The sequence below is a fragment of the Sebastes umbrosus genome, chromosome 16, assembly GCF_015220745.1.
Source record: "Sebastes umbrosus isolate fSebUmb1 chromosome 16, fSebUmb1.pri, whole genome shotgun sequence".
Classification (NCBI taxonomy): domain Eukaryota; kingdom Metazoa; phylum Chordata; class Actinopteri; order Perciformes; family Sebastidae; genus Sebastes; species Sebastes umbrosus.
This window is the reverse complement of record NC_051284.1, coordinates 29,750,888-29,773,251: the sequence shown is the minus strand read 5'-3', so window position 1 is coordinate 29,773,251 and position 22,364 is coordinate 29,750,888. Positions and strand designations below refer to the sequence as shown.

General features: G+C 42.4%; 1 protein-coding gene across 1 annotated transcript in view; it reads right to left on the bottom strand.

Annotated features, from left to right (window-relative positions):
- The window catches only part of LOC119474756 (protein jagged-2-like), a 64,933-nt gene extending 44,318 nt beyond the window's left edge, over positions 1–20,615 (bottom strand). Inside the window, 2 exon segments of the mRNA XM_037746963.1 lie at positions 17,415–17,738; positions 20,203–20,615. Coding sequence (XP_037602891.1) covers positions 17,415–17,738; positions 20,203–20,256 — 378 coding nt within the window. The 5' untranslated portion in view covers positions 20,257–20,615.
- Positions 20,616–22,364: the final 1,749 nt, after the last annotated feature.

The following is a 22,364-nucleotide window of genomic DNA, read 5'->3' as shown; positions in this document are numbered from 1 at the left end:
TCTGAGCTCCATCTCACTACTACTTTATGCTTCACGTTCAGCATTAGCTCATGCATTAGCCGCGGCCGCCATGACGGCGGTGGTCGTCCCTTCCTTCTTCAGTCAGCTTGGTTCTCTAGTTGGCTATCGGTCTCTCCCTCGTGACTGCGTCATCGGCTGTCCTCGGGGTTCCCCACACACAACAGGATATCCCATGCGTAAATATTGACATGTTTAATATTTACGATTTGAATCGGTGCGTCCAGGATGTAAAAAACACATCTGGAACATCTGGAAAGATCATCTTTAGAACCATCAAACATCCGGCCACAGCTGAGCTGTTACATCCTTACGATAAGACAAGATATGGACGCTTTGATATGCAGAGACGGTTCTCACACACTTTCCCTCTTCACACTGTAAATGCAACTGCCAAAACTATTACTACTATAAACTACAGTTTTATATCTATGGTCTATATATTGTATATTTGTGACATCACAAATGGACAGATGTCCTGATGGCTTGTTTCAAAGACACAGTTTCTGAATACGAACTGTGTGTATTTCTCTGTGGATTGAGCCTTTCATACTTTTGCAGTAGTTCAGTATAGCACTTAAACCTGCTTCATGATATAAAGACCACGATATGGGACCTTTAGTAATGATGAATAGGGAACATAATAAGATCCCCTTTAACAAAACTGCTGAACTTCATCAACATTTATTCAACACTGTTATTGTCTGCATTGTCTCTGCACTCTCAACTAAATAAAAGTCTAATATAATGCAGTCAAAAAAATAATATACTGGCAGAAACAGGAATATATACTTCAGGAGAGGAGGAAATTTGTAAAATTATGAAAACGTATTATATTTGTCCGTATACATATAGAGGCACATACATGAAAATTTGACCATCTGCATTTAACCCATCCTTAGGGACAAGAGCTCCCGGGAGAGCTCAGTGTCCTCACTCAAGGACACTTGGACATGCAGACAAGGAGCCGGGGATCCAACCGCCAACCTTGCGTGAAAGGACGACCCTCTCTACCCGCTGAGCTACAGCCACAAACGCTCCCTGTTGTCCTAACTTCTTCGGCCACTAGCAGGAGCCCAGTTACTCCGATAACGATAGTTTGAAAAACGTCCTATCGGCGCCGATTAATCGTCAAACCTCTACTCAGACGTTGCCCGGACTTCATGTATCAGCTCCGATCACTAATATCTCCAAAAAACATCCGTGAGCTCGGCCTGAGGACGGCGGCGCTGACCAGACGGAGGCTCCAGATGACACTGCGTGATTAATGAGCCCCAGTGAGCGGCACGCAGCTCTGTAATGAGTGAGATAAGTGGACATTATCATAATCATCTTTCCCTTTGGAATCATTTTAAAATGTCACCGCCGCTGGCTCCCAGACAGATGGAGCTGTCCCACGGCCGCAGAGCAGCGTGTGTGTGTGTGTGTGTTGGGTGTGTGCGTGTACATACAGTATGTGTGAGTGTGTGTGACTGAACTCAAGTGTGTGTCCTTGAGGACGGGAGCTCACGGTGTCGCGTCCCCGCTGTCTGCAGCGAGACGACCTTATGAGTCGACTCTGTGTGCTCTTTAAGTGTTTGTGTGTGATGTGTGTGTGTGTGTGTGTGTGATATGGGGGGGGGGACGTGTTGGGGAGACACTTGACACCTCTAGACCAATTTACAGGAGTCAGAGGGGATTTGAGTTTTCATTAGGCGAGGAGAAAGCCAGCCCCCTCCTCGCCGCCTTCAACCTGTTCATGATAAATTACGCGCGGCAGGAACAGCCGCCAGCAACGACCAACTCTACTGAGAGTTTACTGTACTGTACCGCTGGAAGCTGCTCTGTGAACGCTGCTCTCTCTCTAGACACGCTAGGAAGATTTATTCCTCAGTATGCTGCTGCTGCTACAACGTCTCTAACCTTCCTGTCTTGTAGTTAGCTCTGTGAAAAACTCTTTATATTTGGCGTTGGAGCGTTAATGTCTGGCGTTAACAGTGCCGTGTTTTTTTACATTAAGTTGTGTTCATAAATTGGCAAACCAATGCCACTTCATTCCCCCCTGATTTGGTGAACTACTGGACAGGATGCAGATTAAACCACAATAACAGCCCTTAATGTTCAATCAAACAGTCCCTTTAATAATACATTAAAGTCATGTTAGATTAGAAATGAGATTAAATCATTTAAATCCTTTATTATAGCTGACAATAGCTGTTCACGATTCTACACTCCATGTTTATAACGACAATGGGTGGACAGTGTAAGCAACACATGTGGAGGGAGTCGGTGCATATGGTCCAGTGTGTGCAGTCATAAAATTTTGTGATGTCCGAAAAGACGTCCTTGAGGACCGACGCTGACATGGACAGATTCACAGAGCTGCACATTCAGCTGATGATTCTCTGTATTAGAAAACACACTACGAGAAATAGAATGATTATTTCATTCATCAGTTCATCTTAAATTAAATCCAAATCATCGACAAATAAAACGCAGTTATTCTGCAAATATGTAGTTTTTCAAAATCTTCCGGTCACTGGTGTCTTCACCTGTAGACACTCAAACGGAACTCAACAGTAACGACGGTATTCCAGCGGGCGCACAGGCGTCGTACCGACACTGAGCGTTTCAGAAGCGAGCGTTGTGCCTGACCGACTTTCAAGCTTTTTCCTGGATTTTGTGCTTCTACCAGTAAAGGTTACGCACAGCAGGAAAGACACAATCCATCTTTCGGAGGTTGTAGCAGGATCAGTTTTAAAGTTACAGTGAAGATACCTGTCATCATGTGAAACAGGAAAAGCTCACATAAAAGAACATGAAAGGAGGCGAAAATAACGCTCCGAACTTACGCTAAATTTTGGCGAGGAAAAACTGTCATTTTCGAAGGGGTCCCTTGACCTCTGACCTCCAGATATATGATGTAAATGGGTTTTATGGGTACCACACGAGTGACAATAGCTGTCATTGTTTTGTGTTGGTAATTGATTTCCAATAATAGATAGTATACAGACATTTATATAAAGCAGCATATTTGTCCACTCCCATGTTGATAAGAGGATTAAATACTTGACAAATCTCCCTTTAAGGTACATTTTGAACAGATAAAATTAACTGTTTTAATCAATTGACAGCCATAGAGCATTGTTAAAAGTCCAGTTAATGAATGATCAAGGATTTGTAGCTGTAGTAATTGCGATATGATCAGGAGTCTGCAAAGAGTTGAAAATTGGCCAGGTGCTCTATCCGTTCCGCTTCCCTGTCCCGGCTCGGTCTGCTCTGTGCAATCGTAGCAGATTGGAGAACTGATTCTGGGAATGGAAACCTTTGTCTCGACTCGCCCCGTTATAAAGACGTAAGACGTTCCAGTCTCTTTAAACCAGAGTTTTACACCTTGACATGGACTCAAATCAAGAGGAATGTTCCTTTAATGGAACATTCAGAGCAGCAGGGATTGTTAATGATTAAAAAAAAGAAGAAGAAAGAAACCCAATTAACAACTTTCCTGGAGTTGTGATCAGAGGAAAAAAAGCGAAGCAACACCTGTCACGTCACACCTGTTAGTCTATGACATGAATAAAAAATGTGGCTCCCGGCAGAGAGGAGCTGGGATGGTTAATTTAGGCACATTATTAACAGAACGAGCCCAGCGCCCCCCCACCACCACCTCCTCTCTCTAAGGAGGCCTCGCCGCCCCCCCACCCTCCCGCCCCCAGGAGGCCTCGTTCAGACAGCAAATCTAATCAAAGCTAATCTAATCAGGGTCTTTATACGGAGCTGCAGAATGGAATAAATGACCCAATTCACTTTTCCCACACCAAACGCGTGAAAAGCTATTTCTGTCGCTCCGGGTTACGCCGGCTCCTCCAGCGACGGAGAGGAATTCTGGAATTCGTCTTTTATAGTAAAATCGATGCTGCGTATGTCAGTACAGGAGCAGTGGGAGAAAATACCGCCTTAAATCCATTAGTTAGTCTTCTGAGTCAGGGATATACTCTGTTTAAATCAGGCTTTTATTGTTTCCTTAACCAAAATGACTTCAACAACCTAAACCATATGACATAAAGTAATACTGTAACTAGTAATAGTAACTTTAAATTGAATAACAAAGTATTCGAAAACAAGGGAGGGGAATAATTGGTAATATTAAATTATTATTATTATTATTATAAATAATAATAAAAAAAATATATATATATCATGAATTAAAATGTTTAATTGTTAAATAAAGAAAATAATAATAATATCAATAATAATAATAAAGAAAAAAACTGAAATATATCATATTATATTATATTTTTATATTATAAAAATATAATAATTTAAAAATGAAAATGGTTAAATAAAAGAAATTATTATTATTATTATATATTATTATTATTATTAATAATAATAATAATACTAATAACAAATTAAATAAAACAATAAAAAATATATAAAGTACAATTAATTACATTTTTTATCATTAATAAAATAAAATAATAATATCTATTATATTATTATAATTTGAAAATATAACAAATTAAAATTAAAATTGTTAAATAGAATAAATAAATAAGTAATAATAATAAAATATAAATAACTAAAAAAACCTAAATAAATAAATTCACGCACCAGATTTGATTCAGTGCTTATAAAAATATGACTAAAATATACATTAAAATAATATTAAGGGAGTATTTCCGCTGCATGTTGGATTTTGTTTCCACAATTTCTGTTTGTTCTTCATCAAATTAAAGTGCCAAAGACTTCAATCAAAGCCCAACGATCTTAGTAAGTCACAGTACGTACAGAGATAAAATCTGAGTACAACACGGTGCTCCGTTTTTTATTACCTCCTCGTCAAATCGCCTGTAATCAGATGCTGCCGCTCGGAATCTGGCTGCACCGACTCAACCTACACTCCCCCCACTGTTACACTCCCTCAACCACAGTACACGGCGCAGTATATACCGTGTACTGCAACCACGACGTCGTCTTATCCTTTACCACTTCACCTCGTATCACAACCACAATTGCTGCTTATCGCTCATCTCCCAGACTCCTAATCCTAGACTTTGTGAATGCATTGTCTCCGTGGAGGTGCATGCAGTACAACAGGTAGCGTGCATTTGATTCTGACAGGTAGCGTAGGAGAAAGATTGGACAGAACATAAAGAACGTGAACAAAATCTGAACCATCACAATCATTAAAGAGTGAATATTTAACAATGCCTCATTACAGCATTAGCTTTATTGGTGCAACATAGTCCCCATAATCTGAACATGTCTTGTACATATTTAAGGCTTTCCAGTAACAGTTGTCAAAATGGACCGTCTGACAGATTCCCTACGAGCTCGTGTGATACTGGGAATGTGTCTGTGACCAGTTCACATGCTTGGCTGAAGCTGCTGATTCGATAACAGGCTGTAAACAGAGTGAAGTGGAAGAAAAGATTAGAAAGAGAGAGAGAGAGAGAGAGTGAGAGACAAATTCAGACCAACCGTGACCGTTTAAAAGTCCACAGTGATTCGCTGAGGAAGTTTAGTAGGTTTTCACAGCCTGTAGAGACTTTGAAATGATACGGACGTGGGTGAATGTATGCCAGTCCTTTGGAACAGAAACCTGCTACACAAACCAACTCACAGGTGTAAAGACGCCAGAGGCGGGACCAAGTCATTGTTTTGCACGTCGCAAGTAAGTCTGATGTCTTTGCACTCAAGTCCCAAGTGAAGACTGACAAATCCTAGTCCTAAACTTTGAGTTTGGGGTCCTAAACAAGTCACCGAATGTAAAAACACCCTTCAGCAACAAACAACAAAAGATAGAAAATTCAGTTTGCTCAGTTCAGTTCAGGTTTTTTTTTTTCATGCGAGTGAATCCTCTTGCCAAACACATCGATGAAGGATCTCTCGCTGTTGGAGTTACCTCCTGTAAAAATGTCTTCTTCAGTGTTCGTTTGTGCTTAGCTCCACCCTCTCGTGTCCCTTCTGGTTGCAATAAAGATGGCGATGGCAAAAATGCCACACTCAAGGCTTCAAAACTGAACTACTACAAGCAGTGGGTGACTTCACGGTGACTACGTCCACTTCTGTTTTGGATCTATATGTTGTCATCTCCGAGGACAAACAACCAGTTTTGGCTGTTTATGTTTGAGGACTAGTCAGTTCGTCTTATATGCAGATGGCCTACAGCGACTGTTGCTGCTGATGTTTGTACACTCGTTAGTTGTATTTTATCGTTACTGTATTACACTCATATTGCTTATATTTTTGCACTTGTATTGCTCCAGACTCTGCACTTTTAATCGCTGATATTTATTACTAATCATGCCTTATTTATTCCTGCTAAATATATGTGACATTTGTGGATTTCAGCTTGTCCAGTGTGAGGATAACGGATCTCCACCTCAAATGATATCAAATTAACTAAATCCCTTTAGGACTTGTTAACTCTCAGTCTCACTAAATGAACTGGAAGATGACATATTGGGTTCAGGGAAGAAGAAATCAAATGTCACCAACAAAGAAAGTGGGACTCATACGTGATGAAGATGTTATTACATGCTCCCCTGGTTTCTCTTGATTTGTTGCTCTAGTTTCTGAAAGAGTTGTTGAAAGATTGCTGCAAATCCGGTGGACGTGACTCTCTGGGAGGATACAGGAACACCAGACCAGCTGCTGAGATGCATGCTAAACACGACTATTCTCCTCGTCTCCTAACGAACTGGATGCAGCTATAAATTCAGAGCTGCGTGTGAGAGCGAGAAGTCAACACCTGAAGCAGGCGTGAATACCAGATTCAGCATGAGAGCAGCACAAGAGGAGGCCTTAATGTAAACGCACTCACATCCACTCCCTGACATTCGCCCTGGCGCAGCTGCCCTCCCTATCTCCGCTTCCATCTCTCTCTCCTTCCAGCTCCCTCCCTCCCCTCCCTCCACCGTCTTGATAACTCATATCTGGCACAAAAAAGGCCGAGGTATAAAGTCATTGTTCCCGCTGAAAGGTGCGGGGACAAAGAGGTTAAGGCAGCCCTCGGTTTCCACAGCGCCGCCGGGAAAGTGATATTCACGCCGTGGGAAACCCCCCCCGACCGGCTCCTTCATCATTGATCCACCTGAGCGCAGATGTGACGAATGAACGGCTTCTACTGCACCCGACAGCAAATAAAACTCTTTCATGTAGAGGCGAGGAGGAAGGAGAGAAACCAGTTCGCTGCGTGCAACATAAACTCTGACTGTTGTTTGAACGTAAACTCTTCAGTGAGAGGAAAAACTTTACGATTTTGAACCTGATTTCTTTAATGCCAGAAATCGATATATTTGCTTCATTTGAGTCTATGTGGAGGTAGAAGGAGATTTTATTAACGTAACGTCATATCCGTTCCGTATCCGTCAACCAAAACAAACCTCAGCGAGGTGAAACAACAGAGAAAGTAGAAGACGACGGAGGATCAGCGTAGATACGACCTGCATCCTCACATGTTAAATCCAGCGTGGTAAACCTACACATCCAGTAAAGGATGGAAACACTTTGGGTTTCACACATTGACAGGAAAAGCAGAGCTAGACATCACGGCTAAAGCGGCATGCTAACTCTGTCCACGGACAGGAAACGTTATCATCTCCGTGGTCAAATGGGCCGGCGTTAACGACTGTAGAGCACCCATATACTGACATTTATGTTAAATGCATTCAAGCGGCCCCGATGGAGCTGACCATGGATGGATAAAGAGAACGGAGCTGACGGGAGAGCTGGAGACCACCTTGGAGAAGTTAGAGGAAGTAGACACGTGGGACTACGTCCGGTTTTCAAATAAGGTGTACACATCTGTATCAGATCGGTACTCGGTACTAATATCAACCCAAAACTTCCACTTTATTCTACTACATAACATCCAAGGAGCAGAGATTTTAGACACGTGGTGGATTCAGAAGTGTGTGAGAGTGTTACGATGGTTTCTCCATGAAGCGGGAGGTTGGGTAACGGAGGGTTACTGACAGAGATGTGTTGAGAAACCCTGCTGAACCTTCACCCAATCCCTCTGGAGAGAACCGGCTGCACGACATGTTGCAGCAACGTACAGTAGAAAGAAGAAGAAACGCTGTAGGAACGCTTCCATCAGATCTGCCCTGTTGGATTTCTTCATCATACTATTGGAAAGCCAGATGATGAGTCAGGGGTGCGTTCATGATAAGCGTGTTTGCAGGCGGTTTCCTTGGAGCGTTTACTCCTTTAGTTCGGTTTTATTTGTCTGTGAAATGAATGGCGTTTTAGGAATTCATCCATTTCCAGCTACTACTTCATGTTCTCTTTACTGGGATAAACAACAGGAGGAGGAGGAGAAAGAATTACCCAGAAATCTGTCATGCTTAGCTGAAAATAAACTGCAAAAAACAAAATCCCCCTTAAAACAGCCAATTTGGTATCAGAAGTGACTGAAACTACCATGAAAACCAGGCGCATTTCCTGCATTCTGGTGACTTTTAAAGAATGAAAATAGCAAAATAATTTTAATTATAAAGTACACTGCAACAGCATTTCTATGTTAAATAGGCCTTTTAATTTTTACTTTTAATTCTCAGGAAAGAAAACTGAATAATTCGGGGGGTGAACTAGTGTGAATCTCTGGTATGAACTAATATTCATCAGTTTTTATTGATTCATTTCATTTTTGTTGCCCTGCTTTAGTATTTCTCTCAGTTAGCTCTCTCCTTTTCTTACTCACTGATGGTCCTTTTTGCGCGCAACGACGGCTTTTCGCTGCGACGAGTAAGCCTGACTTGTCTGCTGCAGGCTGCAATGTGCGCGAACGCGAGCGCTAAATATATCTAAGGTCGCGAGCAGCTCTCATTTGGTTTCGCATTTGGTGTAACTCTGTTGTCATCCGGGTGGAAACAGTAGAGCTTATACACGCTGTAACAGTAGGCTTGAACCGGTAGTTCGGTGTTACACGGTGTTCGGGCACACACCGATTACATTACGTACCCACCAGCCCCCACTGTTGTTTTGGCGTATCAGCGCCATGTTATCAATAGATAATCAGACAACGGATGCTACAGACTGGAGCAGTAAAAGTATCTGCTGCGTACATAGTCTCACAAAGAGCAGCAAGGAGTCAGATTTCACACACGGGACGAGAGAGAGTTGAAAGACAAGACGATGGAGGAGGATTTGGTGTCAAAGCGAAAAGCAAAAGCGCCTATTTCAGATTTAACCCTAATGCTATAAGGGAACCAAAACGCTAATGAAGCAATCGCCGTGAGGAGGACGGAGCGGTCACAGCTGCAGCCCCGCAGCAAAAGCTCTACCGGAGAGACCGGGATGCACCGCCATCACGTTAAAGATCAAAGTCAGCGCTCTACACATGACGCTGTGCTTCTGACTCCATATAAGTTTGGTTCATACGCTAGCTCACAATGTGAGCCTGAATGAGCCGGATACAAAAAGATCTTCTCCCCACTCTGCTCACTCGGACCAAAGAAAGCAAACTGTCGGTGTGATCACACCCTCAAAGCGAGCAAAACAAGCTAACCAAAACGGGAACACAGAGAGCCAATGATTTCTAACGCTCAAAATATGTATCTACGGAGGGGAAGACGGACAAGATAAACAAGAGATTCATGAAGAAACACAGCAACAATGGAGGGTTTGGTCATCTACAACTTCTCCCATCCTGCACTGCTTCTCTTTCCTACGCTGTCAGTGAGGTCCAGCTGGGCTCCATTAGCCCGGTGAACAACTACCGGGAGTCAAGTGGGAAATTAAAGCTGCGTTTGTGCCTCATGCTTTAATCACCTCAGAGCTCACCATGCATGCATTTCATTAGCTCTGCCTCTCCTGAACACACACATGTACATTAGGACCTGGTGTTAGCATGTCATCTGTAAGTGGATATCTGATCTGAAAAGGTGTAAATGCACACAAGACGCACTGCAACTGGATCAGCGAAACCATATCTGGAGGTGGCCTGTTTACACTGTGATCACATCTCAGCAGCTGTGAAAGACGTCTGGAGATTTTGTCCGTATTCTTAAAGAAAACAAAAAGCACCGAAACGTGGACGAGATAACAGAACGCTTATTAATAATAATAACAGGTGTAAATAAGGTCACACACAACACACACACGTTGACGTGCAAACACACACATGCGTGAAACTGATCTGCACGTACTGTTCACATTGCACACAGCGGAGCTTGGCGACGATTCAATAACATACCACGGCTACGTAAAAAAAAAAAAAAATACTGGCTCCTGATTGGCTGGCAGGTGTCCATTGAAGCTGTAGGCCTATATCAGGTTATCTCAAACATAGTGCAAGTTTAACCACTCGCTTCTAAATCAGTGCTCAGTGCAGGATAAACTAGAGGTAACCGTAGCAACCACGCTAATGCATCATCAGCAGTTGAGAGGTCATGATGCTTCGCTCACATTGTGGTGCTCTTTGCCTCTTTCTATGTGTATAGTATAAGGACACTTAGTGGGCCAGCTGACCAATCACAGCAGACAGAGTTAAAGGAAACGCTACTGTGCCTGCTCTATGGGCCCGATGGATGAGGAAGATCGCCGGATGATCCGGGTACTTTATCACTCGGCAGTCGATCCATTTTGGCTTCATGCACCACTGAGCAACTCTCATAGGAATGAACGTAGTCCCGCCTTCGACGCTGTATCTACTTCTCTTAATACATGAATGTAAACATGTTCTAGTAGAAATCAAAATACAACTATGAACCTGAAAAGAAGCATAATAGTTCCTCTTTAACTTCTCCTCATGGGCTTTTGACTGCTCTGGAGATTTAAACTAAAACTAAAGTTGTTACTCTGAAATGTATTTGACGTTGTGGGGAACTGTGAGAACATATTTATGTCCCCTCACAAGTGCACAAAGCTGCCCCTATACACACACACACACACACACACACATCAGTCACACACACACACAGATCAGTCACACATAAAACCAGATCCAGCAGCAGCATCGACAATCGATCAGCGGTTCAGACTGAGCAGCTAATCGCACATTTTATCCACCTCAGAGTCAGGTCAGCTGACACGGGAAGCAGCGACAGACAGCGTGGGAAAGACGAGCAGGCTCGTCCTGACCGCAGTTAACCGAGCGGAGAGCTTTTTCAACCGCCTCGCCCGGCCGCCACACACACACACCACGTAACGGAGCCCTGCTGTGGCCCGCTGCAGGCTTTTAGGCTTATTAAAGACACACGGAGGGTGCAGAGGGAGCAGGTGGGGTGGGGGGAGGTTTTATGGTCTGGATTTGGTGTTTTACAGAGAGAAACATGTTCCAGGTCAACATATATGCTTCATGAGAGAAATGATTTTCATGTTTCAAAGTCATGCATGCATGAAGAGAAGGAGAACTGTCTCTTCAGTCCTCTGGAGAGCAGATCACTAGCTGGACAGTGCCAAGATAGTCTGTTCAAAACAGACTCGATGCACGCAAAGAGAAGTTACTGCAACCTGCACACAAAAGTCCAAAACTAGAGCTGCTGATAGCTGACTACATCAGGTCTCTTGAGTTAAGACAGCCCAATAAACTGGGACATGAAGAGTTTCAGTATAAAAGATCTTTGCACACCTAGCCCATATTTTTCATCTGCATGTTTTTAATCCGTCATCCGATAACAACCTTGCACACTCCGATGCGTTTTATTATTCTCTTCATTGCGAAAATTCACAATACCAGACAAAACTGAATTAAATACGTGGGGCGATGGATCGTTTAGCTGCCTATGGAGCACAATCACTACCGTCTCATCTTTCCTACATCCTTCGTTTTCCCAGATTCCAAGCTGTTCTGCAATCAGCCTCCACAATCTACCTTTAAATTCAGCATCTGTGTATTCTTTTATTTCTTTATCATAAAGTGCTTTATGCTGGGAGACAAAGTGAATCAGGGTAGTGTCCAGAACTGGCCGTTCAAGCGGTGACGTATCCGATCAATGAATGCACCTGATTGGTCCCTGGTTTCTGCTCGCCGTGTCAAACAGGAAACAAAACGGCGGCCTGCTCCTAAACTTTCCGTTACTCCGTCTAAACCATCCAATAAGCGAGAAATAGTCTGTGCCACTGCTGAATCTGGTTTCATTTTACAACTAGATCTTCTAGTTTCACAGCTCGGTCCAAGTTTCGTGAGCCGGACGCAACTCGCTGGACGCAACTCGCTGGACGAACTCATTTGTATAAAGGACTGTTCCCGCCTTTTCATTAGAAAGAGCAACGGCCAATAAGGAAAGTCCAACACTCGGCCGACCAATCATGTAACTTCATCACTCAGTGACAGACAAAAAACATATGACAACATATTATATCTGATTATGAGAGAACGGAGTCGACTCAGTCGGCCTCTACCTGCCATATATCCAGGTAGCTAATGTTAACTAGCCACCTGTCTGCAGATATCAGGCTCGTGTGAAGAAGCTCCATCAGCAGGAGAACATGAATTACTTTATGAAACTGGATCTGATGGTTTTACTTAGTCACAGCATCTGGTTCTGTTGTTGCACAACTGTTTTGCATGTGCATGCTTAAAAATAGGACATTTTAGTCTTTCTACATTTTGCAGGATCATAAAATGCTGATTGGTAAAAATATGCACGTGCTGCAAAAAGCAATGGTAGACTATTGAGCGGCTGCTTGATTTTTGAATCTACTGTGGCAGATGGACAAAAAGGTCATTTCCAACCCTGAATATACCACGTCAATACTCTCATTTACCTAACACACAACCGAGCACGCCAACCCTACACCTCCGTTCACGTGAGCGTCACACACTCCTCTTTTCCCAAAACCAATCAACCATAAAAGCATCACCAAACCGAGAGGAGCTCCTGATGGGAGAGCGGACGGGCGAGCGCAAGCCAAGGACGCACTCGGCAAATGAGCCAAACGAGCCAAACCGCCCCGGCAGTGACGGCAGCGAGGACGCCGCCGACGGAGACGACGACTCCAACATTGCACTTTGTGATTGCTCAGTGATACTCCTCCGAGTGAGCTGATCTTTTGCTGTAATCATAGCCTGTTTTCCTAATGCTATTTCACTAAACATTTATTCCAGGAGGAGGAGGAGGAGGAGGAGGAGGAGGGGGTGGTCTCCAAACAACAGCTGTTCCACCTCTGTCCTCTCAGATCTGCCAGGCTGAGGGGGGGGGAAGAGAGGGGCAGAGGAGGAGTGGGGGAAAAGAAACGGGCCATGAAACTGAAGGAGTACGCACCCTTGATCCTTGATTTACTCACAGAGGGGTGAGGGGAGGACAGCAGCTCTAAAAATACCCCATAAGGAGAGAGAGAGAGAGACAGAGACAGAGACTGGGGACGGTTCGGGTGAGAGGAGGAGGAAGAGGAGAAGAAGTAAATGCTTGTTTTTGCTTCACTCACTACTGTAAAAAAAAAACATCTTAAGTTTCTGCATCCTAAAAATACACCTCCCTCGTGACAGAAACCTCACAAGGAAGAGGGGCTGCTTCCTCTCTTCCTCCCCATCATCATCCCTCCTTCCCTCCTTCCCTCGCTCCATCGGGCAATCCCTCCCCCGTCCCCTCCATCCCTTTCATGAAACAAGATGTCACTAAAGACCCAAACAGCCCGAGGGGGGTTAACATGGAGGGGAATGATCAGAACAATGTCCTCCTTTTTTTATTTCTTCCAGCAGCTAATTCATGTCAGGACCAGTGGCCCAGATACTGGGGCCGACCGAAGGACTCCACTATAGCAGCACCAGAGGCTACAGGCCACGGCCTCACACACACACACACACACACACACACACACATGCACACTGTTAGTGACTGTCAGCGCTGTCTGTTGGCCAACAACATGCCACAGTACAAACTAGAGTCTGCGGTAGGAGGACTAGGTTTGGTGAAGTACGAGGAGACATCTGTCAAACATGATTTTATTTACAAGACTTCCTGAGCGAGCTCTGCAATCTGCACGATACACAACAACAGCCTCTATTCTTAGAGAGGGGAACCTCAGAGGAGGGATCCCTCTTCCAGGATCGACAGGCACGCATTCAAAACAATGGTTCAATTATAATACGATCAGTGGATTCAAGTGATTAAAGTCATCCGTCAAGAAAAGAAATGCCAAATATTCTCATCAAATGTGAGAACTTTTATTTTTATTTTTATTACTGCTACTATTTATGGTATCAATATTTCTCAGATATGTGTTTTTATTTATAAGATACTTTCTGGTGAAGGGAATATTCCTGAGCAGTATTTTAAAACACATTCTCAGGTCCATTCTTACTCAACCCCGTCAGTCTCTAGATCTTCATCCTCCTAAATTCTTTCACTAGTAGAGGTCAGTTTTCCATTAGATTTAGAGCAGGGGTGTCAAACATACGGCCTGAGGGCCAGAACTGGCCCGCCAAAGGGTCAAATCCGGCCCACTGGATGACTTTGCACAGTGAAGTATGAGATTTTCATTTTCAAGCCTCACTTTTGAGATACTTTGTCAAAATTTAAGTAAGAAAAAAAAAAAAAAAGTCCAAATTTTGACATAATAAGCCAAAGTTATTATAGTAAGAATTATCATAGGAAGTCATAATTATGAGAATTAAGTTAAACTTGACTTGACTTAAACTCAGGGAGTCAAACTTAAGAGATACGAGTCACAAAGTTATGAATCTTAAATGTCAAAAGAATGAGATTTTAATCTTGTTACATTTTTGAGATATTTTGTCACATTTATGACTTTTTATGGGAATTCAGTCCAGATTTTAAGTTTTAAAAAAAGTCATATTTTGACATAGTAAGCCAAACTTATTGATATCAAATCAAATTTATGACTTTTTACGTAATAATTATTTCCAATTTTGCAATAAAATGCACTTCTATTCCTATTTTGGGTGGATTTTTCATTAATTGTGGATGTTTTCAGGATGTACTTTGCATTCTGGAACTACTAATGGGCAATTTTCACTAGGTAAAGTGCATGAATTCTTCAATGCAGAGGTGCACAGCAGATGTTTCATTCAAACAGCTGGTGGAAAACTTCATGAGACGTCTAGAGAACTGATTTAAAAGCATGAGGTGTGATGACATTTTTTAAAAAAGCCTTCAACTGCTTCGACCTTGACGACCTCATCAGAAGAAGCTGCTGAACACTGATACCCTCCTTCCTTTGTGCCCCCCTCACACACACACACACACCTCCACCCCCCCTCCCAGGCGGATAGTGGAAAATACTGACCCCACACACACGCCAAGTGAGACAATGACCCAATAACGGATAGAGCGTGAACCTGAGAGGCGGCGAGGTAAAGGCATCCCCCGGCCCAGATTGACCAAGGATCTTCACTTGTTTGAGTAGTCGGTGACACCGATACCCGCCGCCTGTGTCACACACAACTTAGTGGTAACCGTATCCGCCCCGCAGGGCCCCAACTTACTACTTCCATCTTCCCCTCCGCTGACAGCTGACCATGAGGAGTGATGAATGGAGAGGTCACGTAGCCGGCCGAGCACACGGAGCACCCGATACGTTCGATATGACATGAACACACAGACGGACGTTCTGCTTTTTCACAGCAAGAATGTCAGAAATGAGCTTCGAACGCTCAATGATTGCATATCAACGCGTCCACTCATTTCAAACACTTTCTAAAAGCGATTACATGTTTTGCTGTTGTAAATATGCAAAAATCCAGCAAACAGCTGCTGATTATTTTCTTTTTTCATCGGTAAAAAGTCCAAACTTTAAGACAAATGTCCATCACACATTCACTGAGTCCAATTCAAGTCTTCAAACTGCTTATATCATCTGAGCAACCACTGAAAAAACTCTAATTCACATCAATATGAAGCAGAGAAAAAGAACAAATCCTTAAATTGGAGAAGCTGCAACCAGGATTTCTATTTTTCTTCATACACTCAAATATCTCCAAGTCATTTTTGTCTATCGTTGAGTCCTAAAAGTAAGTTATTTTCTTCTTATTTCAACCAATTTCCAATAAAAATCGGTCAGAAAATGGAAAAAATCAACACATTTAGATGGATTTCTGCACTGCAATCAATAAAAAATATACCAAATTGTATAAAATACTTGAAACAAGCTTCTGAAATCTCACTTTTATGAAGAAAATATGACTTTAGAACTCAATAAAAGCTAAAATGACTCGGTGAGATGGAAGTTCCTGGAGTGTAACTAACTAGTAAATGATTGATTATCTGAAGAGTCAAACTATTAGTTGCACAAGCTAATAGAAAGTTGTGATATTGTCAGTATTTATGGAGACATGATGTATTTCAACTTCATCTCTGTTGCTCTTTGACTCTTATTTTGAAAGCTCACTCAGCTGTTGTGGGAATCAAACTTGTGACGTTTCCCTCCTCTCTCCATTAAAGCTGGCTGATACAGATCTCTGAGTGGAGCAGCAGTGTTCATAAAGCTCTGATTGTCAGGACTGTTCCTGTTTCCCACGCTGGCTCTCCACATTAAGGAGGTTGTGATTGGCTGCTGCTCTGTTTAGATAAGATAATCAGTTACCTACCACTTCTTAATCAACACTCATCCTTATCCCCCCCTTCAAACGCTCTCCCCCCTCCACACACTGTAACTGAAGCCGCACACACACAGCAGCTTGTTTGGTAACTCATCAAACCGAGAAACAACTGTGCGTAAAAGTCATGCGTCATGCGCACTCATGGCTTGATCAGAAACACACAGACATTCAAAGCAAAATGCTCCAAGAGAGGAATGTGATCTCTCTCTCACGAGATGTCTGATCGTGTACAGACGCCAAGAGTTGCCACGCGGAGGGAAAGAATGAGCGGCACGCAGAGACAGAAAAATGCGCCAAAATTGTGCCAAATCACACAGTGTGGGAGCTGGGGTGTGTGCGATCATGATTCAACACCAAAACATCCAAACTCCCTTTGATAATCCTACATGTCTGGAAGATTATTAACGTGAAATCATGTTTTATGATGTGATGAAATGATCCAAGTGAAGATTTTAACAAGAATTCCAACAACAGCAACTCGTCACATTTGGGTGATTTTTTCCACATAAAACTGTCAGACCCCCATATGAGAACTATGAGGACTTTAAGAACTTTAAACATGCACTATCTGCCTTTAAACATGCACTATCTGCAACCATCTTGGACTCTAACCACTGGCGCACTTTACACTTACTTTACACTATACATCCTATATACAACTTTATAGACTGCTCATACTACATTTATTTATTGACGGACTATACACACTATGTTCACCCATTCACTCTGTATCTTTTATATCTCTATTATTGTTTTTATAATGTTTGTATACCTTTATACCTCTCCTGTGATTCACTCTGTTTGCTGATGACACCTGAATTTCCCTCCGGGGATTAATAAAGGTTTATCTTATCTTATCTTATCTTATCTTATCTTATCTTATCTGAAATAAAGATCCACTTACCGGCCAGGCGAACATGAATGGGATGGTGATCTTGCCGGCGTCATTGTTCCGGTTCTGTCCGGTTTTCTGTCCGCCCTTGAACTGAAAAGTATTCCCACCGATAACCTTAGTAGTTTCCGAGCCGTAGGTGCACGGTCCGTTGGGCACGACCTCCGATTGGTATTCCTTTAAACACACTCTGAAGTAGGTGTCGCACTCGTCCTCTCCGCACTGACCCTCCGACGCGCTCTGCTCCGCGTCGCAGCAGTCTCCGTTCAGCAGCTGCCCTTGGGGGTTCTCCACCGAGATCAACTGCAGCTCGAAGTTACCCGTGGAGTGAGACACCTGAGGGTGGAGACAGGAGAGTGAGGAAAGGGCCTGCAGGAGGTACTTACACTGCAATCATGTGCATTCTTTAAAAATCTCTAAAAGGGCATTCAGATTTTAAGCCACATAGAAGTTATTTCTTTCTATTAGAGCAGGGCTGTCCAAAGATTACTGTCTTTTGGAGGCCGTACCAGGCTCGGGTTTATGGTCAGAAGATAGTGGCATCATATGAAACTAGAAAACCTAAAGACTCCATTAGTACCATATCATGTCATTATCTTGTCAGGAAGGAGGCTAACACTCTAAAGTTGGGCTACATTTTGGTGGGGAAAAACTGGCATGGCCATTTTCAAAGGTGTCCCCTGACCTCTGATCTCCAGATGTGTGAATGTAAATGGGTTCTATGGGTACCCACAAGTCTCCCCTTTATGATATGCCCACGTTATGATAATCACATGCAGTTTTGGGGAAAACATGCAGTTCTTTGAATGCAGTATACATGTGTTATTTTTGCCTATTCTAAAAATGGTGTATTTTAATATTTCTACATACTGGGGTCTTGGAAATGCATAAATTGCATAAATGACCCCAATTGTATTCAGCAGGTGGGTTTTAAGGGACTAACTATCTAAAACATATTCAATTAAGGGAACTTGGGATCCTAGTACCATTTTGCATCTTAATAATACAATACAATAGGTGTTTAATTTTGGCCCGTGGCTCTCCATTGAGTTCCAGTTTTGGCCCTCCAAGGGAAAAGTTTGGACACCCTTGTATTAGAGGCTAAAAACCTGTTCAAGAAAAGTTACACATTTCTGTTGGAAACAAGTAAAATGATCTCACCATGAAAAGATTTAAAGGAAAATAAGTATAGACTTATTTATTTGCAGTGTGCAGTCACTCTGCAGCTGCTGATTATTTTCATTTTTTCATTGGTAAAAAGTCCAAACTTTAAGACAAATGTCCATCACACATTCCCAGAGTCCATTTCAAGTCTTCAAACTGCTTATTTCATCTGAGCAACCACTGAAAAAAAAATTCTAATTCACATCAATATGAAGCAGAGAAAAAGAACAGATTCTTAAATTGGAGAAGCTGCAACCAGGATTTCTATTTTTTCCTCATACACTCAAATATCTCCAAATAATTTTTGTCTATTGTTGAGTCCTAAAAGTAAGTTATTTTATTCTTATTTCTATTTCTAGTTTCCAATAAAAATCCAGATTTTCCTAAAAATGAGTGTCAGAATATGGAAAAAAAAAAAAAACACATTTAGATGGAATTTCTGCACTGCAATCAAAAAAAACATATACCAAATTGTATAAAATACTTGAAACAAGCTTCTGAACTCTGCAGCCCTCACTACTGTACATGTTGGTACAGTTGAACTTCAGTGTTGAGACCTCCAGTCCAGCTCACACACTGTATCAGGCTGCAGATGAACACCTCAACGAGACCTGCTGCAGTCTATCTAAGTCACAATCACATTGTTCAATAAAGTGGAAACATCTGACAGAAACACCTGGATCAAAGAGCTGAAAACAGCTACTGGAGGTTTGCTCGGTTGTTTTAGGCTAAATGCTCCATGCAGGTGAAGCTATTTCACCCAAATACGACTGCGTAATCTGCGTAAAACGCTACTTTACGCACGGATCCTTTTGGAGATACAACTTTATAGAAAAGGGCATTCAGATTTTAAGCCACATAGAAGTTATTTCTTTCTATTAGAGTCAAGAAAAGTTGCACATTTCTGTTGGAAACAAGTATTTCACCATGAAAAGATTTAAAGGAAAAGTATAGACTTGAACTTATTTATTTGTAGTGTGCAGTCACTCTGCAGCCCTCACTACACTTCTGTACATGTTGGCACAGTTAAACTTCAGTGCTGAGACCTCCAATCTAGATCATTGTAAGTATCAGGCTGCAGCTGAACACCTCAACGAGACCTGCTGCAGTCTATCTAAGTCACAATCACATTGTTCAATAAGTGGAAACATCTGACAGAAACACCTGGATCAAAGAGCTGAAACAGCTACTGGAGGTTTTTTCTTTTTTTTTGGTTGTTTGAGGCTAAATGGCTCCATGCAGGTGAAGCTATTTCACCCAAATATTTTGCGTAATCGATGCGTAAAACGCTACTTTACGCATCGATCCTTTTGGAGATAAAACTTTATAGATGAATGCAAAACTTCCACCAAACCACCAAACCACGCCAGAACTTGAAGGTTTTACATCGCAATATGAGCAGCAGCTGATATCTGGATTCCCTGCAGTATCTGTGACACAGCAGATGTTCCAACTTCATTTATCTCCCAGAAGGAAGGAAGCGCACACTTAGACATTCAAACATCACATGATGATTCAACTGCCGAGCAGGCAATTCAGCTAAAGCCGGAATTTAACCAGAAAACTAACTGTCCAGTAGTGGATTGATAAGTTAAAGCAGCATTATCTCCCTCTGAGATGATGAAAGTTGTCTCACCTCAGCCCACAGAACCAGGAGAAGACACGCTAGAGTCCCAGCATTATTCCACATGTCTCCGGCTGCTCGGTGTTGGTTACCATCAGGGAAATTAAAAAAAAGATCTATGTCTCAAACAGTCAAAAAAATAAGAATGAAGAAGAAGAAATCCTCCTCCTGGTGTGTCCTCTGTTCTGCTCTGCTCTGCTGTGCTGTGCTCTGGAGGAGGAGATGAGATGCGCACCAACACCACCTCTGTTGCTGCTGCTGCTGCTGTTTGGTCCACAGACGCACAACTAGACGCGCTTCTCTCCGCCGCTCGACGCACTAAGCAGCAGAGAAGGAGAGCAGCGGTGCGTCTCTGTTGCCAAAAGCCAGGAGCCGCGATGGGCAGCTGCGTGGACCAATCACAGGCCGCCTGGGTGGAACGTCTGTCAGCTGAGAGCCAATGAGGAAGGAGTGGGCGGGATAAGGAGCAGAGGAGGAGGATCCACCAATGATGGATTTATTAGAATAGAATAGAGACTTTATTGTCATTGTCATTGAAAACAACGAAAAACAGTTCAGCAGCTCTTGGCAGTAAAAAGCAAACATCAAAAGCAAACATAAAAAAACATTCAAATCAAAATGTAGACAAATAAATGCATCATAAAGTCAAATACCATCTTGGAACACATTACTGAAGCAGCTGATCGATAGTCCAGTGTTGGTCATGTATGGCTTTTCTTTTGTTCCTTTTCCCTGATGATGGGCTTTGAGGCTAAATGGTTGTGGAAGATGTGTATGAATGCGAAATGTATATATGTTTGGAAAATTTGAATGTTGTTAGTGTAACAAATATATGATCTAGTATATAGTATGTATGTGATAAATGTATTGTAAATGATTTCGGACCCCAGGGAGACTAGCTGGTGCCATTGGTATCAGCTAATGGGGATGCTTTTTAAATAAATACATAAACTGCAGTGCAGGTGCCATGATTATGGTTCAGCAGCTAGTGTCCTCAGCCTGTGGGTAGAAGCTATTCCGTAGTCTGTTTGTGTGTGTTTTAATTGTCCTGTAGTAAACAGTCCATGTCCAGGGTGGGTGGGGTCTTCAGAAATACAGCTGGCTTTCTTGTGGAGCTGGCCAGCGTATAGGTCACTGAGGGGGGGTAATGTGGTCCCAATCACTTCTTCTGCCATCCTCACCGTCCGCTGCCGGTCCCTCCTGTCCTCTACGGTGCAGCTAGCAGGTCAGGAGGCTCTCAATGGTTGCACGATAGAAATGAATCAGCAGGTGTTGAGGAAGATGAGCCTGCTTCAGCTTCCTGAGGACGTAGAGTCTCTGCTCGGCCTTCCACACCTGATGGGAGATGTTTCTGGACCAGGTTATTATGGTAGTTTTCTCACACAGGAGCTTGTATTTGTATTTTTTATTACACTCACGTTATGATTTACTGAACACAAGCGTCTCTCTACATTTAAATAAGAGTTTTCCTAATAAATCAGAATGTTTGTGTTGCAGGTTTTATGAAGAATTGTAATTCTTATTAACACAATAAAACAAAAACACAGTGTAAAGCTTTACATGTGACCCATAAATAAGGAGTAGTGTGTAGCACATGTTGTGTTTAGTGAAGAACACCTGAGCTGCTCCTCACTGAGCTGCAGTCAGAGGAAACATGGCTGTTAGCGCCCTCTACTGACCGCTCAGATACTCCCACTGAGCTCATCCACTGATTTTTATCACATATACTGCTGTATTTTCATTTTAAGAAGACTTTCTATTTTTACTCCACTCCATTTCAGAGGAAACATTTTGTATTTGTCTGTGCTTTTTATCCCAATAGATCAGTCGTTGATCTTTCTTTCTCTCCAAGTATGAAGAAGGTAAAGATATGATTTCTATTATCCCTCACTGTTTGATTTGACCTCTGATACTCGAGTACATTTTACTGATAATACTTTACTCTTATTGAAATTAAAATATGCATAGACTTTACTTGTAATTTTTCCGCTGTGTTTCTTCCATTTTTACTTAAGGATAGGGTAGGGCTGTCAATCACAAATTAATCATACATTTCTTATATGTTCAAAATGTACCTTAAAGAGAGATTTGTCAAGTATTTAATACTCTTATCAACCTTGGAGTGGACAAATATGCTGCTTTATGCAAATGTGTGTCTATATTTATTATTGTAA